This window comes from Carcharhinus amblyrhynchos, chromosome 15 (genome assembly GCF_965287045.1).
Source record: "Carcharhinus amblyrhynchos chromosome 15, sCarAmb.v2.hapA, whole genome shotgun sequence".
NCBI classification, from domain to species: domain Eukaryota; kingdom Metazoa; phylum Chordata; class Chondrichthyes; order Carcharhiniformes; family Carcharhinidae; genus Carcharhinus; species Carcharhinus amblyrhynchos.
Window position 1 is genome coordinate 6991440 of NC_137338.1, and position 26269 is coordinate 7017708.

The 26269-nt window shown below is 44.2% G+C and overlaps 1 protein-coding gene across 3 annotated transcripts in view; it reads right to left on the minus strand.

Annotated features, from left to right (window-relative positions):
* The window catches only part of ncam2a (neural cell adhesion molecule 2a), a 1336232-nt gene that overhangs the window by 401790 nt on the left and 908173 nt on the right, over window positions 1-26269 (minus strand). For all 3 annotated transcript variants that reach the window (XM_080203386.1, XM_080203385.1, XM_080203387.1), the window contains exon 2: window positions 9844-9918. In XM_080203386.1, the coding sequence (XP_080059512.1) occupies window positions 9844-9918 (75 nt within the window). The remainder of the gene's footprint in view (window positions 1-9843; window positions 9919-26269) is intronic.

Sequence of the window (26269 nt, forward strand, 5' to 3'; positions counted from 1 at the left end):
CATAGCATCAAGGACCCAGGTTCAGTTCCGGCCTTGGGTGACTGTGTGGAACTTGTACATTTTCCCCGTGTCTGCATGGGTTTCTTTTGGGTGCTCTGGTTTTCCCCCGCACTCCAAAGATGTGCAGATAAGGTGGATTGGACACAGTAAATTGCCATCGTTCAGCGAAGGAAACCTGCAGCCCTCACCTGCCCTGGCCAACATGTAACTTCAGATCCATAGTAATGTGGTTGGCGCTCAAATGCCCTCTGAAATGGCCTAGTAATTAGGGATGGGCCATAAATGCTGGCCCAGCCAACGATGCCCACATCCCATATTGCATCCAGTTTTGGTCTCCTCATTTGAGGAAGTGTGTGGTCACATTGGAAGGAGTTCAGAAGAGGTTCACCAGATTAATTCAGCGATGGAAGGGTTGACATATGAAACATTTTAAACAGTCTGGGCTTGTACTCAATGGAGCTTAGAAGGATGAGTGGGAATCTGATCGAGGTATGTAACATACCAAAAAGGATTGATAAAGTAAATGTAGGCCAAATATTTCCCCTTACGGGGCAACCTAGAACAAAAGGCCACAGGTATAGATTGAGAGGCGGTAGATTTAAAACTGAAGTGAGGAGGAACTACTTCTCACAGAGGGTGGTGAAATTGTGGAACATAGCGCGGTGGAGTCTGAATCGTTGAATGGTTTCAAGAAGAAGATAGACATATTCCTGATATAAAAAAGGGATAAGGGATACAGGGAGCAGGTGGGGAGGTGGATTTGAGACCAGGGAGAGAATAGCCATGATCTGACTGAATGGCTGAGCAGGCTCGAAAATGAAAAATCTTTGCGGGAATTGAAGTTGGAATTGGGGCCAAGTTATTGTGAATGCTGAGCAATGATAGTTGAACACTTCTCAAAAAGCATTGAACATGCTATTAGCATATTAACTACTGTTGCAAATTACAGGATATTACATTATTTAAATTGCAGTTGATAAATCTAATTAGCAAATGTGTTAATCTGCAGCCTCGGAGCTGTGCACTGAAGACCAAATTAATTCCCTTAAAATTAAGGTGAGAAGATGTTTACACAATCTTTAAATTCTATCATAAATGAATGTGCTTGACAGATTCCAAGGACCAGGGATGTGTTACTCTCCTCCCTCAGCTATTACCTATTTCTGTGGACAGAATCAAAATATTTTCCTCCACTTGATGGGTGCCATGTTATCTCGGGCTGCTGCTAAGGATTGGTTTCTCTCTTGATGCCAATCTGGTGACAAGGATTTCCTGAAACCCTTTTCCCCACTCCCCTACCTTCCTAAATTAAACTGGAGACTTTGATACACTAGATTCTGTTGCATTGTGTCATTGCCAAACTCTAAGCAATTGTGAGGGTCTCAAGATGCTCATCTGATTGTTGCAAACCAAAAGAGAAAATGCTGGAAAATCGCAGCAGGTCTGGCAGCATCTGTAAGGAGAGAAAAGAACTGACGTTTCAAGTCCAGATGACCCTTTGTCAAAGCTAAAAGACTTGGAAAGTGGGAGATATTTATACTGTAGGGTGAGGGAATAAAAGATGAGTCATAGGCACAGAAACCAGGGGAAAGGGCTACTAGAACATAGAACATAGAATGGTACAGCACAGTACAGGCCCTTTGGCCTTGATGTTGTGCCGAGCTTTGTCTGAAACCAAGATCAAGCTATCCCACTCCCGATCATTCTGGTGTGCTTCAAGTGCCTATCCAATAACTGCTTGAAGTTCCTAAACTGTCCGACTCCACTATCACAGCAGGCAGTGCATTCCACACCCCAGCCAGTCTCCGAGTAAAGAACCTACCTCGGACATCCCTCCTATATCTTTCACCATGAACCTTATAGTTACCCCGTAGTAATAGCTACATCCACCCAAGGAAATAGTCTCTGAATGTCCACTCTATCTATCCCCCTCATCATCTTATCAACCTCTATTAGGTCACCTCTCATCCTCCTCCGCTCCAAAGAGAAAAGCCCCAGCTCTTTCAACCTTTCCTCATAAGACCTACCCTCCAAACCAGGCAGCATCCTGGTAAATCTCTCTGCACTCTCTCCAATGCTTCCACATCCTTCTTATAGTGAGGTGACTAGAACTGCATGCAATATTCCAAATGTGGTCTCACCAAGGTCCTGTTCAGTTGCAGCATAATCCCATGGTTCTTAAACCCAAACACACTATAGGCCTTCTTCACGGCTCTATCCACTTGAGTGGCAACCGTCAGAGATCTGCGGGTATGAACCCCAAGATCTCTCTGTTCCTCCACATTCCTCAGAACCCTGCCATTGACCCTGTAATCCGCATTCAAATTTGACCTACCAAAATGAATCACCTCACATATATCAGGGTTAAACTTCATCTGCCACTTTTCGGCCCAGCTCAGCATCCTATCAATGTCTCTTTGCAGCCTACAGCAGCCCTCCACCTCATCCACTACTCCATCAATCTTGGTGTCGTCAGCAAATTTACTGACCAACCCTTCAGGCCCCTCCTCCAAGTCATTGATAAAAATCACAAATAACAGAGGACCCAGCACTGATCGCTGTGGTACACCGCTGGTAACTGGTCACCAGTTACCATTTTCCACCCACCACCACCCTCTGTCTTCTATGAGATAGCCAGTTACTTATCCAATGGGCCAAATTTCCCTCTGTCCTACACCTCCTTATTTTCTTCATGAGCCAACCATGGGGAACCTTATCAAACATCTTACTAAAATCCATGTATACAACATCAACTGCTCTACCTTCATCTACATCCTCAAAGAATTCATTCAAATTTGTGAGGCAAGACTTACCCTTCATGAATCCGTGCTGACTCTCCTGGATTAAGCTTCATCTTTCCAAATGGTCATAAATCCTATCTCTCAGAACATTTTCCATTAACTTACCAACCGCTGGAGTAAGACTAGCTGGCCTATAATTACCAGGGTCATTCCTATTTACTTTCTTGAACAGAGGAACAACATTCACCACTCTCCAGTCCTCCGGCACTATCGCCGTGGACAGTGAGGACCCAAAGATCAAAACCAAAGGCTCTGCAATCTCATTCATTGCCTCCCAAAAAATCCTAGGATATCTCCCATCTGGCCCAGGGGAATTAACGACCTTCAGGTTTTTCAAAATTGCTAATACATCTTCCCTCAGAACATCAACTTCCTCCAGCCTATCAGCCTGTATCGCCTACTAATGGCAATCCGCAGACAGAATAAAGGGTGTGAATGGCCAAATGGCAGAGAACCTGAAATTAGTGCGTAAACTGTGACAGATGAAGATGTTGGGTGGGGGGGGGGGGGGGGGTGGTTCGCTGTCAGGAAATGGATGGGACGGAGGTAAGATTTAGAAAAGGGGAAGGAAAGGGAGAGAGAAGATAACGAAAGGAGGATAAAGTAGGGGGAAAGAATGGGGGGGGGGGGAAGAAAAATGAAGAAAGACAATAAAGAAATTAAAGGTCGAGAGCAGTTAAAAATTAAATAAAATGAAAACAAAGGGATCGAGGTAGAGTACAGCCAATCATCTGAAGTTCAATTCAACAACTTCAGATGATTTGAATTCAATTCAACAATGTCAGATGATTTGAATTCAATTCAACAACTTCAGATTATTTGAATTCAATTCAACAACTTCAGATGATTGGCTCTGCCCCATCTCAACCCCTTTGTTTCATTTCATTTAATTTTTTACTGTTCTCTATCTTTTATTTCTTTATTGTCATTCTTCATTTTTCTTTTCCTGCACACTTTCCCCCTGCTTTATCCCCCTTTCCTTACCTTTTCTCCTTCTTTGTTCACCCTTTCCCCCTTTTTACCTCTCTCCCACCCATTCTTCACACCCCAACATCTTCATCTGTCACAGTTTACCCCCTGATTTCATCTTCTCTGCCAACGGCCATTCACACCCTTTATTCTATCTGTGAACAGCTGTTGCCAGTCTTTCCCCTGGTTTCTGTGGCTATGACTCATCTTTCATCCTCTCCCCCTGCAGTATAAATATCCCCCACTTTCTACGCCTTTAAGCTTTGACAAAGCATCATCTGGACTCAAAACATCAGCCCTTTTCTCCCCTTACAGATGCTGCCAGACCTGCTGAGATTTTACAATGTTTTCTCTTTTGGTTTCAGATTCCAGCATCCGCAATAATTTGTTTCTATGATTGTTGCGAATATTTAATTCATGGACCATATTAATAATTTAGAGGTGATATGCAGATCTGGGAAGCTGAAACTTGTAAAGGCAAGACACTTAAACTGCAGGGCTTTAGGGATGAAGTAAAAGTTTATTTATTAGTCACAAGTAGGCTTACATTAACATTGCAATGAGGTTACTGTAAAATCCATTACTCACCACACTCTGGCACCTATTCAGGCACACTGAGGAAGAATTTAGATTAGCCAATTCACCTAACCTGCACATTCTTAGACTGTGGGAGGAAACCAGCGCACTCGGAGGAAACCCATGCAGACACAGGGAAAATGTGCAAACTCTGCACAGACAGTCACCCAAGCTGGGAAACGAACCCGGATACATGACACTGCGAGGCACCAGTGCTAACCAATGTGCCACTATGCTGCCCAAACAGTGCCACTGTGCTGCCGGAACAGCTCAAGAACTGGCAGCTTAAAAGGTTACCCTAAAAAAGATTGGTTTAATAAAGTTAGAGTAGGAGAGATGGAACTAAAAAAAAAACACAGCAGGCTGTCTTATTTTGTGAAAGAACTGGAGATTTGATGCTTGCAACCCTCGCAGTAATGGCTTTCCAGAGAAATAATTTTGCTTTGATAGATCAAAAGCATTCAGTGAACCCTGAAAAGTCGAAAAATCCATTTACATCATCAGATCAATGAAAAAATTGTAAATGAGGAATAATTGATCTAAACGTCAATTTGTGGACATCCTGGGACATGCTATGTTGTCATGAAGATGGGTGGAGTTTAGGGGGCTCTCTGCTTTCAATTTTTCTGGGTGCTTGCTGAGAGAGCTTGTTACAGTTTGGACCTCATGTGGTTTGAGGCTCACTGAGAGAACAGTGCCTAAGAAAAATATGATTAAAGGGGTGCATTATAAGTAAAAAGCTAACTTCATTCTTGACTACTTAGAATGCAGGCAAGGCTAAATCTGATTTTGTAAGGGAACAGAAACTGGAAGATTGCCTAGTTTGAAATTAGTGGTGCAATCTATAATGATCCTCTAAAGAACCTTATGCATAAGAAAAACAACAAGCACATTAGCTTAGAAGCATTGAAAGAATAATCAGAAGAAAGGGCTGAGGTATCCCACAGTCAAGAGAGAGTAAATGAAGGTTTATTTCTGACAATATGTGGCGTTCAAGAGAATTCTCCAGTGGGCTGTTGGATACTTATGGGGAAGGGATGGTGAGGGGTGGTCCCCACAGAAATAAACAACTTTAAGACGTGTCTTGGGGGAATTAAAAAGGTCATAACCTAAATAGTTATAAACCACATTATTATGTTAATGCATGTTTTATTTGATTATATTACAAACAATAAAGCTTATTTTCTTAAAGAAAAGTAAAATCTTGTGACATAATTTGATTGGTCAAAATAAGACATTTGCATATCTCTTTAAATATTAACATCCTTCACCCGATCATTCATAATTCTTTTATTCTTTTGTCTTGTCAAGGATATGGCGTCATGTTCGGCACATCATGGGCTGAAGTGCCTGTTCCTGGGCTGTACTGTTCTATCTTCTATATTCTATGATAGCTTGTTTAAGGGCATGCAAAATTTGAGACTAAGTTTTGTGACTTTAAGAACATGAGAACATAAGAACATAAGAAATAGGAGCAGGAGTAGGCCATCTAGCCCTTCGAGCCTGCCCCGCCATTCAATAAGATCATGGCTGATCTGTCGCTGCTCAGTTCCACTTTCCCGCTTTCTCCCCATAACCCTTAATCCCCTCTCTTATCAAAAACCCATCAACCCGCTTCTTAAAAATATTTAGCGAGGCAGCCTCCACCACTTCAACGGGCAGAGAATTCCAGAGATTCACCACCCTTTGAGTGAAGAAGTTCCTCCTCAACTCCGTTCTAAAACGCCCCCCTTTTATCTTGAGGCTGTGCCCCCTAGTCCTACTGTCTTTTTTGAGCGGGAAGAGTCTCTCCACCTCTATCCTATCCATCCCATTCATCATCTTATACGTCTCAATGAGATCTCCCCTCATTCTTCTAAACTCTAACGAGTACAAGCCCAGTTTATTCAGCCTCTCCTCATAGCTCAACCCCCTCAACTCCGGTATCAGCCTAGTAAACCTCCTCTGCACTCCCTCCAAGGCCAAAATATCTTTGCGCAGGTGCGGCGCCCAAAACTGCACACAGTACTCCAGCTGCGGCCTCACCAAAGCCCTATACAGCCGCAGCAAGACCTCCCTACTTTTATATTCAATCCCCCTCGCTATGAAGGCCATAGCGAGGGGGATTGAATATAAAAGTTAACTTAGTGTAGTTGTGTGGAAACAGGTAATAATACCTGCTTCATTAAGGTCTTTCAGTTGATTCTTATTTCTACAATGAGGTTTAAGTTTTTATGTTTATTTATTCGTGCTTTTCTCTTTCTCTCTCTTTCTTGCCTCAGTGTACCATCTGTCAAATCGCCACAGTTAATACTTAATTGAAAAGGAAATGCATTTGTACTGTGCCTCTGATGCACTCATGATGTTCCAGAAAATACTGAACAGTCAACAGATATCTTCTGGGAATCTTTTAACATGTGTAGCCCGTTTGCACACAGCAATGTACCGCAAGCAACAATGAGATGGATGAATAGTTCTTGTCCTGTTGGCTGAATGAACTGTTTTCGAAAGGGAATCATGCATTCATAACACAGGCAAATATAGTCAAATTAGATGTTAACATTGCTGAGATTCATGGCTGAAGATTTAACACTTAGCTGCCACACATTCACCCACCCTGTTACAGGGCAGATTAACATGGTGGCACAGTGTCACAGGGAGAACATGAAAGCTCCATATAGCCTCCTGAGACCAAAATTGAACCCAGATCCCTGATGCTGTGACGCAGCAGTGCTAACCACTGTGCCACCATGCTGCCTTAATGATGTAATGCATATTTTGATTTGATTTGATTTATTATCGCCACATATATAAGCATACAGTGTAATGTAGTGTTTTTTGCATGCTATGCAGATAAAGCATGCCAATCATAGAGCAGGAAAGGAGAGAGTGCAGAATGTAGCGTTACAGTCATAGCTAGGGTGTGGAGAAAGATCAACTTAATGCAAGGTAGGTCCATTCAAAAGTCTGACAGCAGCAGGGAAGAAGCTGTTCTTGAATCATTTGTAATGTCAGACTTTTGTATCTTCTTCCCGACGGAAGAAGGTGGAAGAGAGAATGTCCAGGGTGCACAGGGTCATTAATTATGCTGGCTTCTTTGCTGAAGCAGTGAGAAGTGTAGGCAGAGTTAATGGACGGGAGGCTGGTTTGTGTGATGGATTGGGCTACATTCACAAATTTTTGTCGTATCTTGTAGTCTTGGGCAGGGCAGGAGCCATACCAAGCTGTGATACAACCAGAAACACTCCTTTCTATTGTGCATCTGTAAAAGTTGGTGAGAGTTGTCTATGTAGAGAGCTATCTTGGAATCATGTTATTTTAATGCTTTCATGGGATGTGTCTGTCAGCAGTCTTTGCCTTGAACTGAATGGCTTGCAAGGCCATGTCAGTGTCAGTTGCTATTGGTGTGGGTTTGGAGTCACAGGCAGGCCAGAACAGGTAAGCCTGTTTTCCAGCTGTTTTCTTTAAAACAACAATCAATGTTGTTGATGCCATGGTCATCGTTATTAAGGCTGGCTTTCAATTCTAGATTTTATTATTGAATTTATATTAGAGCAGCTATTGTGGTGGGATTTGAACCCATAGGTTCACAGAATCCGTACTGTGCTGAAGGAGGCCATTCAGCCCCTCGAGCCTGCACTGACCCATCTTTTTACCTTACCCAAGCCCCATCCCTGTAGCCCCAAGTACTTACCCCACTAATCTCCCTAATCATCCTGAGACACTAACAGGAGATTTAAAATGGCCAGTCCACTGAGCCTGAACACCTTTGGGGTGTGGGAGGAAACATAGAATCCCTACAATGGAGAAGGAGGCCATTTGGCCTGCTGGGTTAGCCCACTGACTACTCTCCCATCCAGAATCCTATCCCCGTAACCCCACCTATTTACACTAGCTAGTCCCCCTGACACCAAGGGGCAATTTAGCATGGCCAACCAACCTAACTCACACACCTTTTGACTGTGGGAGGACCCAGGGGAAACCCACACAGACACAGGGAGAATATGCAAATTCTGCAAAGACAGTAACCCAAACCGGGGATCGAACCCAGGTCCTTGGCGCTGTGATGCAGCAGTGCTAACCATTGCATCACCAGGAGATTGTACTCAGAAGTTTATTCTGAGCCTCTGGATTCCTAGTTCAGTGACATTACCACTCTTGATAGGCTGATCAGATCACATGGGATTCAGAGAGAACCAGCCAAATGGATACAAAATTGGCTTGTTGGTGGGAGATATAGACTGGTGATAGAGGGTTGCTTTGCAGACTGGAGGCTTGTGACCAGCAATGTGTCACAGAGATTGGGTCTGGGTCCACTGTTGTTTCTATAAACAATATAGGAAGGATGCAATTAAACTGGAAAGGGTGCAAAAAAGATTTACAAGGATGTTATCGGGATTGGAAAGTTTGAATTACAAGGAGGGACTGGGTAATCTGGGACATTTTCCTTGGAGCATAGGAGGATGAGGGGTGACCTCATAGAGGTTTATAAAATATGGGACATAGACAAGATGAATAACCACGGTCTTTCCCCGGAGTAGGGGAACCCAAAACTAGAGGGCATAGGTTTAAGGGGAGAGGGCAAAGATTTAAAATGGACCTGAAGGGCAACTTTTTCACACAGAGTGCTGTGTATATGGAATGAGCTGCCAGCAGAGGCGGTGGAGGAGGGTACAATTACTTAAAACACATTTAGACAAGTGCATGAATAGGAAAGGTTTAGAGGGATATGGGCCAAATGCTGGCAAACTAGTTCAGTTTAGGAAAACTCGTTGGCGTGGATGGGTTGGGCCAAAGGACTGTTTCCATGTTGTAAATCTCTCTGACTCTATGACTCTAAGTTTACCAATCATTGTCACAGTGTTTAAGATCAAAGAACAAAGAAAAGTACAGCACAGGAACAGGCCCTCCAAGCCCATGCCAATCATGATGCTTGAACTAAATTTAAAGAACTTTCTGCCCTTACTCAGTCCTTATCCCTCTATTCCCTCCCTATTCATGCACCCATCCAGATGCTCCTTAAGTGTTGCTAATGAGCCTGCTTCCACCACCTTCTCTGGCAGGCCATTCCAGGCACCCACCACTCTGCGTGAAAAACTTCCCCCGCACATTTCCCTTAAACTTACCCCCTCTCACCTTGAACCTGTGCCTCTTTGTAATTGACACTTCCACCCTGGGGAAAAGACTCCAACTATCCCCCCTGTCTGATAATTTTATAGATTTCTACAGGTCTCCCCTCAGCCTCTGTCTTTCCAATGAAAACAATCCCAGTTTATTCAACCTCTCCTCATAGTCAACACCCTCGAGACCAGGCAACATCCTGATGAATCTTCTTTGCACTCTCTCCAAAGCTTCCACATCCTTCCAGTAGAGTGGTATGTTTTTGTTGAAAGCCAATATCACAATTTCAAGGGAGAGGAGAATAGATGTTTTGAGATTTAAAATGTTGGCCTGCCTGAGCAGGCATTGAAAACAGTAACAGAATCACTCAGTGATAATTGGTCAGCTTTGAGCTTACCTGTACAGGTGAAAAACTTGGACTCGCCCACACTGAGTTCCACTTTGCCCAGAGAAATTGTCACTTGAAGCACTGCTAAAATAGAAAACAGAAGAGAAAATACAATTTATTTGAATTTCTGAAGCTTAATGGAGACAGATTGGACTCTGTCTCTCGATCTGTCATTGATTACCTTCCCTATCTTCCCCGTCTATAAAGTCTCACAGCACCAGCTCAAGGTAACCACAGGCTTACTTACTCGTAGCACGAGCTTTCAGAGCACTGCTCCTTCACAAAAAGCATCCAAAGTGGCAAAGGTTAGTGGGAACATAGAGGATTGGGCAGTCTTTAAAGGTCAGCAGAAAGCCATAAGAAAAGCTATAAAGAAAAGTAAGGTGGATTATGAGAATAAACTAGCTCAGAATATAAAAACAGATAGCAAAAGTTTCTACAGATATATAAAATGAAAAAGAATGGCTAAAGTAAACATTGGTCCTTTAGAGGATGAGAAGGGGGATGTAATAACTGGAAATGAGAAAATGGCTGAGGCATTGAACAGGTATTTTGTGTTGATCTTCAGAATGGAAGGCACACATAACATGCCAAAAATTGATGACAAGAAGGTTATGGCAGGTGAGGACCTAGAAACTATCATTAGCACGAAAGAGGTAGTATTGGGCAAGTTAATGGGGGGGGGGGGGGGCTAAAGATAGACAAGTCTCCTGATCCTGATGGAATGCAACCCAGGCTATTAAAAGAGATGGTGGGAGAAATGGCAAAGGCACGAGTGGTAATTTACCAAAATTCGCTGGACTCTGGGGTGGTTTCTGCAGATTGGAAAATCGCAAATGTGATGGCGCTGTTTAAAAAAGGTCAACAAAAGGCAAGTAATTATAGGCCGGTTAGCTTAACTTCTGTAGTGGGGAAAATGCTTGAATCTATCATCAAGGAGGAAATAGTGAGACATCTGGGTATAAATTGTCCCATTGGTAAGACGCAGCATGGGTTCATGAAGGGAAGGTCATGTTTGACTAAGTTGGTGGAATTTTTTGAGAACATTACATGCCTGGTGGACAATGGGGAACCTGTGGATGTGGTGTATCTGGATTTCCAGAAGGTATTTGACAAGGTGCTTCACCAAAGATTGCTACATAAGATAAAAGTGCACAATGTTATGAGTAATGTATTACATGGGTAGAGGATTGGTTAACTAACATGGACATGGATTGGTTAACTAACAAAAAGCAAACAGTGGGGATAACTGGGTGTTTTTCTGGTTGGCGATCAGTGACTAGTAGTGTGCCTCAGTGATCAGTGTTGGGAACATAGTTGTTTAAGATTTACATAGATGATTTGGAGTTGGGGACCAAGTGTCGTGTGTCAAAATTCGCAGATGGGTGGAAGAACAAAGTGTGCAGAGGATTCTGAAAGTCTGCAAAGGGATATAGATAGTCTAAGTGAGTGGGCGAGGGTCTGGCAGATGAAGTACAATGCTGGTAAATGTGAGGTCGTCCATTTTGGTAGGAATGTATGGGGTATATATGGGGTTTTATGGGATGGGGGTTATAGATAGGTGTTGATGTGATCGGCGCAACTCGTGGGCCGAAGGGCCTGTTTGTGCTGTAGTGTTCTATGTTCTATATTCTATGTTTAATAACAGCAAAATGGGCTATTATTTAAATGGTAAAAAATTGTAGCATGCTGCTGTGCAGAGGGACCTGGGTGTCCTTGTGCAGATATCTTAAGGAGTTAGTTTGTAGGTGCAGCAGGTAATTAAGAAGGCAAATGAAATTTTGTCTTTCATTGCTAGAGGGATGGAGTTTAAAAACAGGGAGGTTATGTTGCAGCTGTATAAGGTGCTGGTGAGGCCACACCTGGAGTGCTCTGTACAGTTTTGGTCTCCTTACTTGAGAAAGGATATACTGGCACTGGAGGGGGTGCAGAGGAGATTCACTAGGTTGATTCCAGAATTGAGAGGGTTGGCTCATGCAGAGAGACTGAGTAGACTGGGGCTATACTCACTGGAATTCAAAAGAATGAGGGATCTTATAGAAACATATAAGATTATGAAGGGAATAGATAAGATCGAAACAGGGAAGTTGTTTCAGCTGGCGGATGAAACTAGAACTCGGGGGCATAGCCTCAAATTAAGGGGAAGCAGATTTCGGACTGAGTTGAGGAGGAACTTCTTCACCAAGATGGTTGTGAATCTGTGGAATTCCCTGCTCAGTGAAGCAGTTGAGGCTCCCTCATTGAATGTTTTTAAGGCAAGGATAGATAAATTTTTGAACAGTAAAGGAATTAAGGCTTATGGTGAGCGGGTGGGTAAGTGGAGCTGAGTCCACAAAAAAAATCAGCCATGGTTTATTGAATGGTGAAGCAGGCTCGAGGGGCCAGATGGCCTATTCCTGCTCCTAGTTCATATGTTCTTCTGTTCGTCAGGTGAATTGGACTTTAACCTGGTGTTGTGAGACTACTTACTGTGCCCACCCCAGTCCAACGCCGGCAACTCCACATCACATCTTCCTCATATTAGATTCATACAGACATAACCTGGAATTCAATAATTCACTTTGTGAGGCTACTTGTGGACATGAGTGAATGGAATGCAAACATGGAGCCCTGTCAGGAGCAAGCTTGGATGGAAATTGTGGAAAATGTTATTCAGAAGATTGAACATTCGAACTGTTAATAATGTCAGCAGATTGTAACAATGCATGACCATGAGTCTGAGAGAGATAATAAAATTATAATAGCTTGCAATTGAAGAAAAAGTTTATGTTTTGGCACAGGCCCCAGCTTCTAAATCACTTGCTCTGTCTTAGTATTTCTAAAATCAATGCCTTATAGAGCAGTTTAGTATTCTAATCACAATGTCACCTCACGGTCCTTATCTGCTCTCCTGCTCTCCTTGGGTTCCAGCCGACATATAGACCTCTACTTCTGGCTACCATTCAATCCCTCCATCATGATGGCAGCCGTGTGTACAAATAGAAGATTCCCTGCAGGAACTCAGTAAGATTCCTCAGGTAATACCTTCCAATCCCACAACCACTACCATCTAGAAGGATAACGGCAGCGGAAACCACTGCCTGGATTTCCCCTTCTGAGCCACTTACCATCCTGACTTGGGAATATATTGGCCGTTCCTTCAATGACACTGGACTGAATCCTGGAACTCCCTCCCTGACAGCACTGTGGATGTATCTATGCCTCAGGGACCACAGCGGATCAAGTGAGCTTCACAGCACTATTGCCAGAATGTTGTCAGGATCGATAGCTTTTGCACTATCCAGAGCCTTTAGCTATCTTTTGTTATCTTGTGGGATGAATCAAGTTAGCTGAAGACTGACTGACGTCTGGGGACCTCCAGAGGAGGCTGAGATGGATCATTCATTCGATACTTCTGTCTGGAGTTGGAGTTTCAGCCTTATCTGATGTACTACGCTCTACCATCATTGAGGCTGGGGGTTTATGTGGAACCTCCTTCTTCTGTTACTTGTTTAACTTCCACCACTATTCACGGCTGGATGTGGCAAGACTGCAGATCTTGGATCTGGTCCATTGGACCTTGGATTGCTTAGCTCTGTTTATTGCAAGCTACCTCCTTTGTTTGTCTTGAGTTGCAGCTTCATCAGGTTTACCCCTTATTTACTCCTGCCATGCCTTCCTCATTGGCCTTCAGTTGAAACATGGCCAGCTCCCTTGGGTCGATGTAAAGGACACAATGCTATTCCAGCAATGAAGCTCTCTCTGTCCCCTGCCCAATAACTCTCCCTCAAACAACATCACCAAAACACAACTGCCTCATCATGAACATGTTGTTATTTTTGGGAGCTTGCTGTACACAAATTGACTCTGGCTTTCCTACATTGACGATTCTCACATCACTGCAGAGAGAATTTGGGAAGTCCTGTAGTTGGGAAAGCAGTTATACTTCCTTCGGAGCATGGCTGGTACAGATGATGCCCAATCTCCTGTGCTTTATGTGACACCTCCATCCAAAGAGGGAGATGGTTTTGCTCAACAACAGCACTTTGATGAGACAAATGAGACAAAGATTTACTAGGATGCTACCAGGACTTGATGGTTTGAGTTATAATGGGAGGCTGAATAGACTGAGACTGGAGTGTAGGAGGCTGAGGGGTGATCTTATAGCAGTCTATAAAGTAATGAGCGGCATAGTTCAGCTAGATAGTCAATATCTTTTCCCAAAGATAGGGGAGTCTAAAACTAGAGGGCATCAGTTTAAGGTGAGAGGGGAGAGATATAGAAGTGTCCAGAAGGACATTTTTTTTTTACACAGAGGGTGATGAGTGTCTGGAACAAGCTGCCAGAAGCAGTAGTGGAGGTGGATATAATTTAGTCTTTTAACAAGAGTCTAGACAGTTACATGAGTAAGATGGCAATCGAGGGATTTGGACCAAATGTGGACAATTGGGACTAGCTTAGTGTTAAAAAAGGGGCTCTAAATCAATGGTGTCACAGGGACAGGGAAAAGGAAGGAAGTTGAATGATATCTAATGAGCCTCATTGTTTCTCAACCAGCGTAAACCCGTCTTCTCCCACATCTTGTTGCTGTTCTTCCCTAGAACCATGAAAGGAGGCACTGTAATATGTATTGGTGCATGGCTGATGTCAGCTTGTACAAAGACATCCACCCTTGAAAATACTACCGCTGATGACAGTTCCTGAGACAGTGGAGTGCATCATGCAAATTAGCTTTCAACATTGCTGCAGTCATTATCTCGACCGTACAGGAAGTAGCGAAGGATGGATCATGCATTATTCCAATTAATGCAATTCTTACATGGAACACCGAGGTATTCTTTTAAATACCTTATGGTGCCTGGAGTCCTGTTGAAATTAAATTCTGGATATGGTTGCCTATTTCAGCCATGTGGTCAACAACTGAGAGAAAACTCATTACCTGATAAATATTGGCCTGACCAATGGACCATGGTATTAATAAATATTACAAGGCGACAGTGAGTGAGGAGGGAGCGGTGGGATTTATTTTTTTATCACTGTGAAGAGGAAACATGCAAGGGGTGAGACAGAGACTAATCCAGAAGGAGACAGAAAACCAGAGAAAGAAGCAATTGGTAAGTCGTTGAACATTCGCTTCCTCCATCATTGGCAACTGTGACCGCAGTATGTACTGTCCCCAGAAGACTCTGTAACCCTGCACCAAAGCTTTCTGCAGACAGCACCACTGAAACAGTTGATCTCTACCATCTAGAAGGACAAGGGCAGCAAATATATTGGAAACACCACCTTGTGCAAATTGACCTCCGAGTCACACATACCATCCTGATTTGAAGGCATACTGTTATTTCTTCATTACAATCCAGGAATTCCCTGGTGACTATGGTCTGCTAAGCAGCCAGCTGACTAGAACTTTCTGAAGATCAATGCAGGATGGGCAATGAATGCGGGCCACATCTTAAAAATAACTTAATGACCAGAAACCTATATTCTTGGAAAGCACAACTCAGATCGGCTGAACTGAGTGTGTGTTACAGTTCATTCAGGGAGGCTGAGTTACTGTGGCAACATTTTTTTATTCATTCAGGGGATGTGGGCATCGCTGGCTCGGATAGCATTTATTGCCCATCCTTAATTGCCCTTGAACTAAGTGTTTTCCGAGGCCATTTAAGAGTCAACCACGTGTGGAGTGACTATGAGCCAGACTAAGTAAGGACGCAAATTTCCTTCCCGAAAGGTTTGATTCCTGGCTTGGGTCACTGTTGTGTGGAGTTTGTACATTTGTCCTGTGTCTGCTCAGGTTTCCTCCCACAATCCAATGATGTGTGGGTTTGGTGGATTGGCCATGCTAAATTGTCCATTCATGTCAGGGGGATGAGTAGGGTAAATATATGGGGTTACAGGGATAGGGCCTGGGAGGGATCATTGTCAGTGCAGGCTCGATCTGCACTGATGGGATTCTATGACATTGGCGAACCAGATGGGTTTTTATATCAATCAACAATGGTTTCATGACCTGCATTAGATTTTTAATCCCAGGCTCCCTTTGAATTTAAATTTCACATCTGCTGGGTCCCCAGAGCATGACTCTGGGTCTCTGGATTACTAATCCAGTGACAATACCATGTCACCGCCATAATGCACACTGTGGTTTGGAGCTGTGAATAGTATATTTTTCCACATGTAGCTGATGAGGAATTGCTCTCACTCTTGCCACCTGTCATTGGTGTGCTTTGGACAGATTTGCAAGTTTATAATCAACCTGTCTTGCTGTGTTATGGATGCATCTTCCTTGGTCACTGTGTCTTGAGGTGGGACTCAGACCAAGAGCTTCTGGTACAGAGGCAGGGATGCTACCACAAAGATCTCCTTGGCTACCAAATTACACAAAGCTAATTCTGATGACTATGAAACATGCACCCTGTTTGACAGCCGAAAGTCTTGATGCTGAAACAGATCGAAATAAAACGGTGAGGCAATCATTCAAAGTGTTGAAGCAGCGATATCATTTAGAATATTGATCTTTTCAAATTCACTCACAGGATGTAGGTGTCACTGGCAAGCCGAGATTTATTATTCATCCCTAATTAGCCTTGGGAAAGTGATGGCGAGCCACCTTCTTGAAGGAAATAGGCTGAATAATATCGTTGGATTCCAGTGTGCGGGATCTGCACCTGGAAGTGGGAGGATTGCTGACTCCCACTGTACCACAGCACATCACATTAAACAACAGGCAATGGCTGTTAAGTGGGTTTTCACTCTGTGACATAGTTTCACAGAATCCTTCCAAGTGCAGAAGGAGGCTATTCTGCCCTTCGAGCCTGCACCGACAACAATTCCACCCAGTCCTATCCCCATAACCCCACGTATTTATGCTGTTAAGGGGCAATTTAGCACCACCAATCCACCAAACCCACACACTTTTGGAGTGTGGGAAGAAATTGGAGCATCCGGAGGGAAACACACGCAGCCATGGGGAGAAAGTGCAAACTCCACCCAGACAGACACTCGAGGCTGGAATTGAACCTGGGCCCCTGGCGCTGTGAGTCAACAGTGAGAACATAAGAACATAAGAACATAAGAAATAGGAGCAGGAGTAGGCCATCTAGCCCTTCGAGCCTGCCCCGCCATTCAATAAGATCATGGCTCATCTGTCGTGGCTCAGTTCCACTTTCCCGCCCTCTCCCCATAACCCTTAATCCCCTCTCTTATCAAAAACCCATCAACCCGCTTCTTAAAAATATTTAGCGAGGCAGCCTCCACCACTTCAACGGGCAGAGAATTCCAGAGATTCACCACCCTTTGAGTGAAGGAGTTCCTCCTCAACTCCGTTCTAAACCGCCTCCCCTTTATCTTGAGGCTGTGCCCCCTAGTCCTACTATCCTTTCTGAGCGGGAAGAGTCTCTCCACCTCTATCCTATCCATCCCATTCATCATCTTATACGTCTCAATGAGATCTCCCCTCATTCTTCTAAACTCTAACGAGTACAAGCCTAGTTTATTCAGCCTCTCCTCATAGCTCAATCCCCTCAACTCCGGTATCAGCCTAGTAAACCTCCTCTGCACTCCCTCCAGGGCCAAAATATCCTTGCGCAGGTGCGGCGCCCAAAACTGCACACAGTACTCCAGCTGCGGCCTCACCAATGCCCTATACAGCTGCAGCAAGACCTCCCTACTTTTATATTCAATCCCCCTCGCTATGAAGGCCAGCATCCCATTCGCCTTCCTGACCACCTGCTAACACCACCTGCTACAATGCTAACCACTGTACCACCAGCTCATTGGATTGTCATTTGGAGTTGGAGGACAGGATGTCCCTACACTCTATATACACTCTACACTCTATACTACACTATATACACTCTACACTCTATGTCCCTACACATTTATATAGATGATCTGGAGGAGGGAACTGAGTGTAGGGTGTCGAAATTTGCTGATGACACCAAGATTGGAGGAACGGCAAATTGTGCGGAGGGTGTGGAGAGTCTGCAGAAGGATCTAGATAGGCTGGGCGAATGGGCCAGGAAGTGGCAAATGGAATTTAATGTTGGCAAGTGTGAGGTGGTGCACTTTGGTAGGAAGAATGGTAGGAAGGACTATTACTTACGGGGCGAAAAACTGCAGCAGGCGACGGTGCAGAGGGACCTCGGGGTCCTTGTGCATGAGTCGCAAAAACCCAGCTTGCAGGTGCAGCAGGTGGTCAGGAAGGAGAATGGGATGCTGGCCTTCATAGCGAGGGGGATTGAATATAAAAGTAGGGAGGTCTTGCTGCAGCTGTATAGGGCATTGGTGAGGCCGCAGCTGGAGTACTGTGTGCAGTTTTGGGCGCCGCACCTGCGCAAGGATATTTTGGCCCTGGAGGGAGTGCAGAGGAGGTTTACTAGGCTGATACTGGAGTTGAGGGGGTTGAGCTATGAGGAGAGGCTGAATAAACTGGGCTTGTACTCGTTGGAGTTTAGAAGAATGAGGAGAGATCTCATTGAGACGTATAAGATGTTGAATGGGATGGATAGGATAGAGGTGGAGAGACTCTTCCCGCTCAAAAAAGACAGTAGGACTAGGGGGCACAGCCTCAAGATAAAAGGGGGGCGGTTTAGAACGGAGTTGAGGAGGAACTTCTTCACTCAAAGGGCGGTGAATCTCTGGAAATCTCTGCCCGTTGAAGTGGTGGAGGCTGCCTCGCTAAATATTTTTAAGATGCGGGTTGATGGGTTTTTGATAAGAGAGGGGATTAAGGGTTATGGGGAGAGGGCGGGAAAGTGGAACTGAGCAGCGACAGATCAGCCATGATCTTATTGAATGGCGGGGCAGGCTCGAAGGGCCAGATGGCCTACTCCTGCTCCTATTTCTTATGTTCTTATGTTCTTATGTCCAAGGCTGTGACCTGGAAGGAGGTCATGCCACTTAATGTCATAAAAGGCATTAAACCACAGCATCCAAGAGCAAGCTCCGGCAGCACTCACAGTAACCTCAACAGCTGGGGTCAAACTAAGGTCTCAGCAGTTGACCTTTAACTTGCCTGTGCTACCTGTCAGTGAAAATGAACAAGGTTCCCACTTGGTGCAATCCATACTCACCAAAATGTATTACCCTGTATGTATTATTCTAGTTAATTGCCACTTTATCAAGCTCAGCTAAGCAATTACATTGACCGTGATCGTACTGGCCTTTCCCACCACATTCCCGCTGCAGCGAGATCAGGCAACTTGCCCAGCCAAATCTCTGGTCATTAAGGCATGATGGGAGAATCCTGGGGGCACGAACACCATAAGGTTCCGGCCAATAAGTTTGAAGCGAGTGGATATGCTCTTGATTTCTAGGTCCACCCACCCACCATATTGTTGCATTCAGGCTCGATAACCTCAGGAACACAACCCGGTTTAATGTTTTAAGTTCCTGTACTTCTTTGTTTATTTTTTTGGGCAGTTCCTTCTCTTTACTGGGGGCTGCTCTTCTTGTTTTGTCCTTTAGTTTGTTTTGTTTAGTTTAATGGGGGGTCTTTCGGGCGTTTACTAAAAAAATAACATTTGGACCTGTTTGTGTTCACCACAGGCTTGTGGTTTGTTGCTTTACTTTATTTCCAGCTGTTCCTTTACAGCTGATTCCTGGAGTTATTATATTGGCGACGAGGTTAAAGGAACATTTCGGTAACCCTGCTCATCAGATCCTGGTGAATTTATATTGTGCAGTTTCTGCAATGCCATTTTTCAGGAAATTGGAGCCAAACGATGCAAGTTTTGAGGTCTGACCACAATATGCTGAGAAAATCATCGAATCCTACAGTGCAGAAGGCGCATACAGCCCATTGAATCTGCACCGACCACATTCCCACCCAGGCCCTATCCCCGTAACCCCCCTGCATTTACCTTAGCTAATCCCCCTGACACTAAGGGGCAATTCAGTATGGCCAGCTAAACCTGGACATCTTTGGACTATGGGAGGAAACTGGGTGCCCGGAGGAAACTCATGCAGATACGGGGAGAATGTGCAAACTCCGCACAGATAGTGACCCGAGCTGGGAATCGAACCCATGTCCCTGGTGCTGTGAGTTAGCAATGCTGACTATTGTACCACCATGCTGCCCCCGAGGTACTCCTTTCAGGCTAACAAAATAGAGGGAAAAAGACAAGACATTCTTGCGCCTAACAATATATCATCACAGGTTTGATATAGGACCTTTATTGCCGCATATTATTTAGGCCGGCATATTTCTTACTGGGCCATTTCAGAGAGCAGTTAAGAGTTAATGACATTGACGTGGATCTAGATTCACACGTCAATCAGAACTACTAAGAGTGACAGATTTGGTCCTCTAAAGGGCATTAGATGTATGAGGAGCATTTGAGGACTCTGGGTCTGTTCTTGATGGAGTTTAGAAGGATGAGGGTGGATCACATTGAAACTTACAGAAGATTGAAGGGCCTGGAAGATGTTTCCATCGGTAGAAGAGACTCGGATCCAAAGGCAAAGCCTCAGAATAAAGAACCGAGATGAGGAGGAATTTCTTCAGGCAGAGATTGGCGAATCTGTGGAATTCATTGCCACAGAAGGCTGTGGAGGTCATATCATTGAGTGTATTTAAGACAGAGATAGATAGATTCTTGATTGGTAAGGGGATCAAAGGTTCTGGGGAAGAGGCAAGAGAAAGGTTGAGAAACTTATCAGTTATGATTGAATGGCAGAGGAGACTCGGTGGGCCGAATGGCCTAATTTTGCTCCTGTGTCTAATGGTCTTGTGGCCTATTGGATGGGTTAATATCTCAGTTACCAATCATTCCTAATTTTACTCAATTAGTTAAATTTACACTCCGCAGACCCTTGGTGACATTGGAACTGACAGCTCTAGATTATTAGTCCAGATCTCTGGGTTACGAGTCTAATACATATCCACCTTGCCACTGTGCCCTGCTCTCTACATGTGTGTGTACAATAATAAATCATTTTGCACATCATTGCTGAAAGCAACAGGATGTGCTAATTGGACATAAGGCAAATTCTTTCAATTAACAACAAAAGGTCAAGAGAATGGCCCCGTAGTGTTATCAACAGATGGAGCAACATGTAAATCAGCCTGACCAGTCACAGGGTAGAAGTTGAATCACGTCATGGTATAAGACCACAATCATCTCTGCTACACGACTGAGAAGCTTGTGTGTGCTTGAGCCTCAACTCTCGTCCACGTTTGGTACTCACAAGGGAAAAGGCCAACCTTCACACTCCCATCTGGTACAGTACATCTCAGCGTTCGCTCCTGCATATGTGCAGCGCACACCAGATAACGGACTCGGTTAATCACCATCTGATAATGTACAGTTCATCTGCACTCCCGAGTTACACGTTACACATACACATTGCAGACCAGGTTAAAAGGGAATGATTCACTTCTTCCCAATACTATACTGCTCGTGTTTCTCACAGGCCTTTGGGGGTGTGGCGACCAGTCAAAATTTTGTTGACTTTTCAGAGGGACTGGATGATCTTGGTGGTGGGTGGAGCTGGAAAACCACAACCAATGACTGCTCTAGCAAAAGCAATAAAGAACTTTAATTGATATAGCGCCTTTCACAATTACAGGACATCTGAAAACTCATTGTAGCTAATGAAGTATTTAGGATGTGCAAGTTTGATAGGGGGAGCAGCTGAGTTCAATTGATTTTTTTTATTGTTTACTTTATTCCAATCCAATCAAATCAAGTTAAAGCCAATTCAGAGTCCCAACAAGTTGAGGCATTCCCAATCCAAGGTGAGACAGGGCTCTCACCTCATGTCTTGGGCTTGATCTACATGATCCGAGCTGATTGGAGTAGGTATAGCTCCTCTGCTTGAATAGAGTGTAGTGCAGAATGTTGTCAATCGTGTGGGTTCAGTTTCTCTGCTGACTGAGGTAATGTTGGGGTCCTTCTTGATATCATGGTTAGCATTCCTTAGACAGCAAGCATTTGACAAGGGGGCACGGTGACACAGTGTTTAGAACTGCTGTCTCACAGAGCCAGGAACATAGGTTCAATTCCAGCCTTGGGTGACTATGTGGAGTTTGCACATTCTCCCTATGTCTGCATGGGTTTGCTTTGGGTGCTCTGGTTTCCTCCCACAGTCCAAAGATGTACACGCTGGGTGGATTGGCCATGGTAAGATGCTCTTTCAGAAAGTTGGTGCAGACTGAATGGGTCGAACAGTCTCCTTCTGCACTGTAGGGATTCTATGATTCTAAAAGAGAGGGATTTTAATGATCCAGCAGTAAATGTGCATTTAACACATATGATGCTGTGTCACGGAGACAAGACGGGCCTTTGGTTTATAATCTCATCTGAAAGATCACACTTCCCTCAGAGCTGCGCTGTATGGACCAGCCTACATGATACTGGAGTGAGCTTTGAACCCATAGTCTTGTGATCACTAGCACCGGACCAAGGCTTGTTCAGGTCATTTCTGCCCAAGATTGAAACTTTTTCATATTTCTTTTCTTTAACCTTGGCACAGATAGAAAGGCAATATCAGGCAGAGCTGTCAAAACATTGGTTGGAATCTTCTGGCCGTTATTGCCGACCAGATCTTCCAGCCCCACCAATGGCAAACCCTGCCCATGGGTTTCCCGGTGGTGGCAGGAGGAGGATGCATAGAATGGGAGACCCCGCCAACAGCAACGGGTCCAGATCATCCCGCTGTCGGTAAATGGCAGGCCACCTGTGCCACCACATAGGGCATGGAAAATCCCATCCATTATCTCACGCAATAGAGGCCATTTGTCCCTCTGCCAATTCTCCTCAGAGCACGCATTCCAGTTTCACCAAGCCATTAACAGAATAGGCTGAGTAGATCAAAACTCCAAAGCCATTTTAAGATTTAATAATTCTGCAATTAAACTCTAATAACTTAGCAATTACAGTCTTGATTACAGTACATAGTAATTACAGTTGTTCCGTGCTATTATAAAACTATGTTGTTATTATTATAACTAATAGGCAACGAGTAGTGATGAAGAGCCAGGTGACAACTTTACAATACAATAAATGGAATAATGTGTGAGATTGCATAGTGTAATTTTCCGCATTATTCTTAATATTTGCACTTGAATGTTTGGGCTTCCTAAAACAGCAGGAGATGGTATTGTGCGGCGCAATGGGTAGTGATCCTATCTCTGAACCAGAGGCTCCAGCTTCAAGTCCCACTGGTGGTCAAGGAAGGTGCACTCAGGTTATGGTCAAACAGGTTAACCATCATTCTGCAATTCTTTCTGACATAAACTGCAGGATTCTTCCTCAGCCATCTGTTACAAAGAAATTGGAGTCTCTGCGCCATCGCTAGTCTTGGCTCCAGGCTACAAATGCATGCAAAAGTGTACGCGTGCTGGCACAGCAAGTTGGAGGGTGGAAATTTCGCATCCAACCTGCCACGGGATTCGTAGCGGGCCTGGGCGGGCAGTGCAAATGTCCGTTGACCTGGGATGGGTATTTCTGACCTTGCAGTGACCTCAGCCGGAAAGTCCCGCCTGGACTCTGTGGGGGTGTGCTGCTTGGTTTAGTTGGCTACACAATTGGTGTGGATCAGATTGGTGCCAACAGTAGGGGGGGTGTTGACTCTTGTCCAGGCTGGGGAGGACTCAGTACCTGCCACCTTTCCTCACCTGTGGCAGTGTGTTGCTGTGGATCATTCAGTGAACTTAAGACGACAATAGAACCATAGAAACATAGAAAATGGAAGCAGGACTAGGCCATTCAGCCATTCGAGTCTCCTCCGTCATTCATTATGATCACAGCTGATCATCAAATTCAATATCCTGATTCCCCCTTCCCTCCGTATCCCTTGATCCCTTTAGCCCCAAATGCCATATCTAATTTCTTCTTGAAATCAGACGATGTTTTGGCCTCAAGTACAATAGATGCTAATACAGCAGAACTGGGACAATTTCTTGTTGCTGGCATCTCATGGCAACACTCCCCTGTCAGGTAAATGAAATCTGAGCTTTGTGCTCTATTCTATTCACGTTTTACAACGCAGCCGAGGCAAAAGACCCCTAATATATCATTTCATTTAATGCTTTATTAGCCGCAAAGTGATCTGAGACATCCTGAGGTTGTGAAAGATGACATTTTAAATGCATATTCTTTCCTTTTATACAGCAGCCATCTTGAGACCTCTTGCAATGATACTCAAATTTTTAAAAATAATATTTAATCAACTTTTCAACTTGTTTTGAGTCCACTAAAAATTAAACTTGACCGGTCAAACGTTCTGTAAGTATAGAAATTTAAATTTCTGAGCTCTGCACCTCATCTCCAAGAATGAGCTTTCTGCTGGAGAAATCATTACAAAATCATTGTCCAACTTTCTCTAAGTCTTGATTTGATTTGATTTGATTTGATTTGTTATTGTCATGTATATTAATATACAGTGAAAGGTATTGTTTTTTGTACGCTGTACAGACAAAGCTTGCCATTCGTAGAGAAGGAAACGAGACAGTGCAGAATGTAGTGTTACAGCCATAGCTAGGGTGTAGAGAAAGATCAACTTGATGCAAGGTAAGTCCATTCAAAGGTCTCCTATCTGAAAGAATTGTCATTTATACCGAGCTGTCCAAGCCTCAGGAAGTCCTAAAGGGTATCATAAAGGAATCACAGTCACTGCTGCCATAGATGGCTAAGTGCCTCCCTGTAGTGATCTGAATGAAGTAACCTTAAATGCTTCTAGTTATGTAGCATCTTTACCATAATAAAATGCCTTAAGGTATTTCACAGGAGCATAATAAAATAAAGTGTGAGGTGGAGACGCTGACCTTGGACTAGGGCGGGCACAGTAAGAAGTCCCACAACACCGGGTTAAAGTCCAACAAGTTTATTCGGAATCACAAGGATTCGGAGCGCTGCTCCTTCATCAGGTGACCTGTTGCACTTTAACCTGGTGTTGTGAAACTTCTTAAAATAAAATATGACATTTGAAGTATGACAATAAGGGGCAGTTAGATAAGCTCATGAAAATGCAAGGAACAGAGGGATGGGGACCAAGGAAAGGCAGAAGGGATTAGTTTGTTTTGGCATCATGGTCGGTACACAGGCTGAAGGGCCTAATCTTGTGCTGAACTCTTCTATGCCTTATGTTCTATGAACCAGATAAATAGGTGTAAGGCCAGATGACCAAAGGCTTGGTCAAAGAGGTATATTTTAAGGAATGAGGTAGAGAGGCAGAGGGGTATACGGGGGTACTGCAGAGCCTGGGATCAAGGCAACTGAAGACACAGATGCCAGTGGCTGGCAAAACTAAAATGGAGGCTTTTTAAGAGGCCAGGATTAAATGGTGCTGTGGTGATTGTCGCTTTGAGGATCAAGCTGTAAAGTAAGTGTCACATGACCCAAGCAGCTAATCAGGGAGCAGCGTGAGGGTGAACGACCCTGGTAAGTGCAGCCTTTTGTACCCAGAGTCATCTCAGGAGCTGATTGCAGCCATGGGGCTGGAAACCTCTGTATAGTTTTAAACAGCAGATAAACATTTTATGTTTCTCTTAAGCCGGTGAATGAGCATTTATACAGGTGCAGATATCTCGGACGTTTGAGGGGGCTAGAGGAGATTTCAGAGGTAGGAAGGGAAGAAAGATACCACTTGGAGGGATTTGAAAACATGGGTGAGAATTCTAAAGCGAAAGTGCTGCTTAACTGGAGGTTAGTGTTGGTCAGCAAGAACGGTGGTGAGAAGGGGGCAGGACTAACTGCAAACTAAGATAAGGACAGCAGAGTTTTGAATGACCTGAAGTTTACAGAGGGAAGGACGTGGGAGAGCAAGCCAGGAGTGCATTGGAAGAGTCAAGAATGCAAGATGTACTTGGACTGGAAAACATCACTTTGGTCTATCCTGGTGTCTAGGGTGTCTCATAATATATCTTATATTCCCCTACACCATCAACTTGTCTGTGTGTACACAGGACTTGGAATTGGCAGACAAGAAAAACATCAAGGTCCCTCTAGTTGCAGTTTAGCATCCTTGTCATATGTTCCTAAGATAATGGTGCATTTGACTAATTGTGAAAACCAGACTCCATCATCTATCTATCAACAGACTCAGAAGTAAGCAACCAAAACTCCAAAAGCGGAGGATTCTGGGGCCATGTTCCAGTATAACCTATTCTCCCAACCACACTAAATTTACCAGATGTCAGATGTGTGTTCTTTCTAAAGGCAGGTCCTTGCCTCGTTATTTGCCAATGCTTTACTCAAGGCCATTTCCTTGGTAGTTTTTCCTTCCATAGTGGTAATCTGTGATTGCCTTCTATTCTCAGGGTCAAATCAAGGTGGCCGGACACAACCCCTACCACCAAAAAGGAAAAAGGCAGCAGATGTATGGGGACACCTCTGCCTGCAAGTTCCTTCCAAGTCGCACACTATCCTGGCTTGGAGCTATATCACTGCTGTTCCTTCACCGTCACTGAGTCAAAACCCTGCTACCTTCCCTAGCCCCTATCAGCACT